General features: G+C 47.8%; 2 protein-coding genes across 2 annotated transcripts; one reads left to right on the top strand and one right to left on the bottom strand.

The window, feature by feature from the left end:
- Positions 1 to 209: 209 nt before the first annotated feature.
- Positions 210 to 3,057, bottom strand: LOC311370931 (sterile alpha motif domain-containing protein 15-like). The gene is made up of 3 exons (XM_084489214.1): positions 2,735 to 3,057; positions 2,549 to 2,647; positions 210 to 1,369 (listed from the first exon to the last, which is right to left on the bottom strand). Exons 1-3 carry the CDS (start codon positions 2,825 to 2,827, stop codon positions 1,196 to 1,198), a joined length of 366 nt encoding a protein of 121 aa, XP_084345340.1. The 5' UTR covers positions 2,828 to 3,057; the 3' UTR covers positions 210 to 1,195.
- A 218-nt stretch (positions 3,058 to 3,275) lies between these two features.
- LOC311370932 (methylmalonate-semialdehyde/malonate-semialdehyde dehydrogenase [acylating], mitochondrial-like) lies at positions 3,276 to 6,856 on the top strand (the record flags this gene model as incomplete). The annotated part of the gene is made up of 7 exons (XM_084489215.1): positions 3,276 to 3,467; positions 3,761 to 3,802; positions 3,897 to 3,971; positions 4,469 to 4,630; positions 5,001 to 5,079; positions 6,100 to 6,402; positions 6,735 to 6,856. Coding segments are annotated over exons 1-7 (822 nt in total), but the record flags the coding sequence as incomplete, so codon positions are not given.
- Positions 6,857 to 6,945: the final 89 nt, after the last annotated feature.

The raw sequence follows: 6,945 nt of genomic DNA, 5'->3' as shown, positions 1-6,945 counted from the left end.
ATTAATGTGGGCTGGATTTAACTCGACTACTTGCACGACATCGCAGTAACCTAGATTCAGAGTGGATCAATCAGGCGTCATTTAGGCACGGCCATGTGAAGGGAAAAGGCTCGTTTAGGAGACGATCTGTTGTCATTATCGCTAACTTTTGGGGAATTGTAAAAGAGTTCCGATACAAAGACATGATATCAAATGATGAGTTTATTGATGTTGTGCAGCATTTCTTACACACAGAAGACCTTTTGGAGAGTTCAAATACTAAACCTTTAGAGTTGGCCTAAATTGCACAGATCTAGGACCTTATAAGCGCATCACTGTAATCTACCAGAGAGGGTCACACATATAGTGCCTTGGCTTTAGGGCCGGATGCACACACAAGACTGTGACGAATGGCCCGAGTCCATTACAAGGTCCGCACAGCCACAGCATATCTGGGAGAGATACCTGCGCAGTCAGTCCTTTTCTTGTATTCCCGGAGAACAATGGCAACACGCTGTGCTCCAGTGTCTTCTCACACACTTTATAATAGGTGTTAGTTGTCAAGCGGCAGAATTTCCCCTAGGATTTGTTTTTCCCCCCCGATCGATTCAAGCTCAATTTGGTGACCAGCACCACACTCAAGATCAATGGGCATACAGCTATTGTGCGAGTGCTTTTGAACATTTACAGCCCATCCATGGGGGAGGAAATAGATGGTGCGGGTCCCCCTCAGAAACACACCATTCAGTCTCTTTAATGGTCCGATGGCTAGCTAGTGTCGTCCATAACAATGCTTTGCTGACTTATTTCCTGCGTTCTTTTATAAAGTATTTCAAACGCAGGGGCCTCCAGGCTGAGACTCGCAGGAGCCTTTGAAAAAGGGGTTCTTAGGCAAACTAAGTTAAAAAGAAACGGCTGCTCTACACAGTTGTTGGTCGTGTTTACATTAAAACCGAATAAGGGGATGAATGAGCTGAGCCACCGTCGGCTCCCTAATGATCCTTGTTATACTGACAAGCTCTCTTTGTAATGTATGCGTACCAACACACAAACTACGAAGACTCTCCGACTGTCACAGCCGTCAAGAGAGACAAGACACGGACACATCACAACACTCTCCATCCTCCTCCTCGCTGACGTCCTCCTTTTAATTGCCACGTGATGGATCGACTTTCTTTCATGTTTTTATCGTTGACGTGCCGCGGGGGACCATCCGTCACTGACGGCGGTCCTGCAGGAAGTGCTCGTAGGTGAGGGCGTTGGTCCCCAGGCCCGTCCGGCTCTTGACCTCCAGGAAGGCCCCCACATCGTCCCTGGGGGTCAGGGTCAGGCCTTGGCTCCAGGGGACCTCCGATGTTCCCAGGAGGATGCGCACATGGGCAGAGATGACCTGGCCGGGGGGACAGGGGGTGGGGTACAGGGGGCAGGGGAGGTTAGATAAACAGAGGGAGAGTAATTATTCAATGGCAGAATTCTCTGGGGGGGTGGGCAATTTAGCAGTGCTGGGGAAAACGAGTTTCCACTGGAGGCGGGACATTCTTGGCTCGGAGAAAGGAAGTGAAAGGTATTTTTGGCGACTGGCTTGATTTGCAAACAAGCAAAAATAAAACAGAGTGAGATGCAACAACTATTGAGGGGGATCGGCAAACTTGCCGCAGTGTGTGGAGGAAGCAGATGCACGGTAGAGGGAGTTTTGAAATGTTTTCACCTTGATGTTTGTCCAACTTTAGAAGCTGTTGCACATCAGGTGCCAAAATTGACTGATTGACAACCACATTTTGTCACCAAACCTTTATAGGTCAGATTATCCCTCACCACACAGATTTCTTTTACATTATTAAACCTTTATATAGCCTTGTGAAAGTCTCATTGATATTTAATATCTATTTTCCAAGAGAGGCCAGGCCAAAACCCTTTAGGTACATAAGTACTTGAGCATCAAGCAATCTACTACTCCCTTCCCAGGCCAAAGAGGACCTCTGCTGTGGCCGCCCCAACACATGCACATGCTCATTGACATAAGTTATGTCTGCCAAAAATATGGCCCAGCATGCAAACAGACTGGGTCTGAATCATGCTGGGCAACATTTTGCCATGTGACTGGTGAGAGCATTGCCCCACTGTGTCTGTGTGTCTGCTATCGGTTTTCTTTCGCGCCGCAAAAGGCAAATCGAATCAAAGATTTGTCCTAATTAACTTGTAATTTGACTTGTCTTGTTGTTCCTGTGTCTGTGATTTGTGGAGTGTGCTGGAAATATCAATGCACCCCCTTGGACCACACTACTTGCATTAAGGCCCTACAGGAATACAATGCATTTGGGCCTACCACCGATAGCTTCTGTGTTCACCAGCCAGCGGGCCCAATCTAACTTCCCCGGTCTCTGGGTAACTTGGGAGGTATTGGGTTATCAGGTCTTGGAGAATTGGCACCGACAGAGGCCAAAGGATCTCACACGGTGGGTTACTGGATACAAACCATTGGGTTTCACTGTTGCCTGACGTGTTGTAGCCTGCAGAACAAAAGCCTACTGTCGATCATGGTCGGATGGGTGGAGGAACCTCCACTTACCTGCATGTCTTTGAAGTCGGTGATGCCCATTCTTGGAAGGTAGCGACAGTTTGCAAAAATCAGCTTTCTGCCTGTGATGAAGTTGTCCGTGAAGCACTCCTGCAGGGAAGAAGAAGTTTGATAAGTACAAGTTATTGTGTATCCATCCATTGTGCAGCCTTGGTGGTATCTTTTAATGCATCCTACTTTATACTGAGGGTATCCTAAAGATTCGATCCAGCACGCGACGTCATGGCAACTCCAGTCTAGGAACTCCATGGCTCCTGTGTAGGTTTCCATGGAAACAGTCACTCGCCGCCGGGGCTTTTTCTGACCCAAGTAAGAAAGCGTAAATAAATCCCAGCCGACAGGTCTCTATGAACAGCTAAAAAAAGAGCTGGATGTGCAATGTATCTATCACGATTTATTAGAGTATTGCCTTTTTTTCCTGACATGGAAAGATGAAGTTAAAAAAATATGGCTGCTACTAATAAAACAGATAAAATATTAAGAGGAGACGTTTTTCAAAACGGAACAGGGGGTTACTAGGTGACAATCATTAAAATAAAAAAAAACAGGGGCGGCTCTAATTGCGAGCGAATTGATTGGCTGTTGAGACGAGTCTGCCTCGCCCACTTTAGCTTACGCAAGGTGAACGTGGCTGCGCGCAGCTTTCGCAGATCCACAAACAATGCGTCGGGTCCATCGCTCGTTCACACGCAGCGCCGGGCGGATCCGTCACGGTTGTAGATCGGCTAAAGTGCAGCGCAGGCTCCGCGTCTTGTCCTCTGTCGCTTGACTCCGCTGCACCGCTAGCTCAAGTTTGCTGCTCGCTGTAGCTTGTCTTTTGAGTCATTGCAAGGGCTTTGGAGGGAGCACTGAAGCGCACAACTCAGCAGCCATGGCAGGAATACTCAGCAGGACGATTTTCAACACAAAGGTTAAACCCTGGTTCATGCTCGACTACTTTTACACTTGTCATTCGGTCGGACGCACATGCAGCCCCATTGGCTAACCAGTGTTAGCCGTCTTCTTGGGGATTGGGTGTCTTGTTTTATTACCCCCCTTTGCAGGAATATACAATTTATTATGTTTTATAAAATTAAACCACATCAAAGCGTGCTTTGCATGGCATGGATGTTGCTCCGAGTCCTCATCAATGCCCGACACAACGAATTGACTTCTGTTTGTTTTGATCTTGTTTAAACTTTACTCCATTGATCTCCCTTGCAGACACCACTCCAACTGAGTCGTATGTGGTACTCGTCATCCGTGGTAAGACGTTCAATTCCTGACTCCGTCATTGGTTGTATACGACAATTATGCAATGAGACATTGGTTTTAAATGTAATATATTTCCCTACCGCAGCCCACCACCAAGCTGTTCATAGACGGCAAGTTTGTGGACTCGCAGACCACAGAATGGATTGACATTCACAATCCCGTGAGTACGACTTGAACTAAACCCCCACGTAGGCCTACTTGAAAATAATACCAATTAAGCAAAGTAATTCCCCAGACAATACACTACCTGTTGTGGTCAACAAATGAACGAGGGTCGAGCTAGTGGAACGTCTTGAATTCAAATAAATGTCAATATATATAATTGGATTTCTGTGGAATTTACAATCTGAGAACGACAGAAAGGCTTCAGACTTTTTCAACCGTGGCTTGTTAATGCCTTCCTGCACTCTCCAGCCTTGTTGCTATTCCGAGTTTGCCTCTACCAAAGTAATGATCAAATCCTACCGGAATTAAAACAAAATCACACTCGAGTGATTCTTGCACTGGTGACATGAAGATTGCGATATTAATATAAATTGGATTCGATTTTGATTACTGTCCCCAAATCCACTACCACCGGTGGCGCATCACGTGGAACACAAATCGCGTAAACAGACGCAACCGCCCATGTAACCAACGTCACGGTTCCCCCCTCAGGCGACCAACGAGGTGGTGAGCCGGGTGCCCAAAGCCACCCAGGAGGAGATGCAGGCCGCGGCCGACTCCTGCTCCAGGGCCTTCCGCCCATGGGCGGAGACCTCCATCCTCACCAGGCAGCAGGTCTTCCTCCGTTACCAGCAGCTCATCAAGGACAACATCGTACGTACCCTTTGTTTGGTCACTTGGCAGATGCTTTTAGCCAAGACGCATTTCATTCATGCAGGTCAGGGGCCGCTCAGGGGTTTAGGATGTGGTTCAAGAATGCTGGCGGGGCTGTCTACCTTATGGCAGGAGGCAATGGGGTTTGAATCCAGAACCTTTTGGTTGGGAGTCAATCACACCACACCACTTGACTATCCTGCCCCATTTAACCTGGCATTTATTTTTCCATAATGGAATATTTACGGTATGGATTTGTGTAGGATAAGGTAAGTTGGATACATGCACTCGGTTCATCCTGTCATCTGAATGCAGAACAAAGACTTGACGTGTGTCTGGTTGAGCAGGTTTTTCAAATGTGTTCTTTCAGAAAGAACTGGCCAGGCTGATCACCCTGGAGCAGGGAAAGACCCTTGCCGACGCAGAGGGGGACGTCTTCAGAGGACTGCGTAAGTAGTGGCCTATTATTGGTATTATTAGTATTAGCATGACACTTTAGACCACAGAGTGTTCTAAAGTGTCATAGGGTTCTAAAGTGTCCAGAGGGTTATTATGATGCCTTGTCGCTCAGACCCGGGTGTGTGAGTTTTGGTGTTTTTGTACATCGCTCCCTGAAAACCCTCTCTTTGGTGCCTTCATCGGTATTCCGAAGCCGCTCTTGAGTAAACACTCAATTCCATGCTCCTCCGGAGGGAAAGTGGTTTAATGAGTATTGAATGAGTTAACCTTGTGGCAGAGGTTCTTGTCAATTTATGGGCCTTAACACTCAAAGTGAAAGGAGTCCATCTTTGTAAAAGGATCTTGATAGCGGGGATGCTATTGTGAAGAAGAAGAGGCTAAGCGGGTGTCGAGATAACAAAGGAAGAAATAAAAAACTGAAATGGGCCAGTTTGTCTGGGGAAGATTTGCTGTTTTTTTTATTTTTTTATTTCTCTTTGATGTCTCTGAAAGCAGCTGCTCATTTAAAAGATGGTAGGAAGATGGTAATGTTGGTGCATAGAAGGCATAATAATACTGATCCCTCACCCCCAACAGCTGTCCTCATGAACATGCTGCTTGTTATTTGAATGAGTTGTAGCGTGAACTTTCACGCAAATGTTGCATTTTGGTTTGTTGTGATGCTTATGTGGAACAATGCAGCAGAAGTTAGATTAGACTTTGCACATGTCGGTCCCCTACAAGGTGATTACTATTGACTTGTGACCTCCTGTGTTATGCCAAGACTCCCCAGCATTGGTTGAAGCCTGGCCAATGAATACCCATGGCAAGATTACGTTTGATAAACAAAAAAAAGGCTAACGTGCTTCGTCATTAATGATTAACTTCTTGAGATCCAAACTTAGTCTTAAAAGCCTTTGTTTCGGACCTTATGCACTGTTCAGCCAATATACCCCACCCCCCCCCCGCCACTGTGTCTCTGCAACCTCCTGATCCCCCTCCTCCCCCCTTTGCTGTTGTCCGCCCCCTAGAGGTGGTGGAGCACGCCTGCAGCATCACCTCCCTGATGCTGGGCGAGACGCTGCCCTCCATCACCAAGGACATGGACACGTACACGTACCGCCTGCCCATCGGCGTGTGTGCCGGCATCGCGCCCTTCAACTTCCCCGCCATGATCCCGCTGTGGATGTTCCCCATGGGCATGGTGTGCGGCAACACCTACCTGATGAAGCCCTCGGAGCGCGTGCCCGGCTGCACCATGCTCCTCGCCAAGCTGCTGCAGGACTCCGGCGCGCCCGACGGCACGCTCAACATCATCCACGGGCAGCACGCCGGTGAGCCGACCGAGGAGCCCTCTTCTTTTGATTTATTCATCCCGTAATGCTCTGGAGGTATTCTGGAAGTGGAACGGGTTTTTGGGGTTTCTGTCGTGTTGGAAAATGAGTAGGTAATCTTTTTTTAATGAAATGATAAGCACAAAAGTGGAATAGATGATAAGGGGTGTGTGCGTGTGCGTGCGTGCGCGTGCGCGCGCGCTGAAGCAGCAGCAGCTTTCTTGGCCTATCTGATTATTTTTTTTCTTTTTAAAAGGGCCCCCTTTTTCACTTTTTATGTTACCAGGAACATTCTGGTCTATGTATTTTCTGTTTTGCATGTTGCGGTCTAGCGGTGAACTTCATCTGTGACAACCCGGCCATCAAGGCCATCAGCTTCGTGGGCTCCAACCAGGCCGGAGAATACATTTACGAGCGCGGCTCCGCCAACGGCAAAAGGGTGCAGTCCAACATGGTGCGTACAGGAGACATGATGCGTACAGGAGACATGATGCGGTTACTGTTTTCACATGACCACCGCCTGCACGTTGCACATAGAGACCT

This window comes from Micromesistius poutassou (assembly GCF_964030765.1).
Source record: "Micromesistius poutassou genome assembly, contig: SCAFFOLD_6736, whole genome shotgun sequence".
Lineage (NCBI taxonomy): Eukaryota > Metazoa > Chordata > Actinopteri > Gadiformes > Gadidae > Micromesistius > Micromesistius poutassou.
The sequence above is the reverse complement of the archived record's forward strand: the minus strand, read 5'-3'. Positions and strand labels throughout refer to the sequence as shown.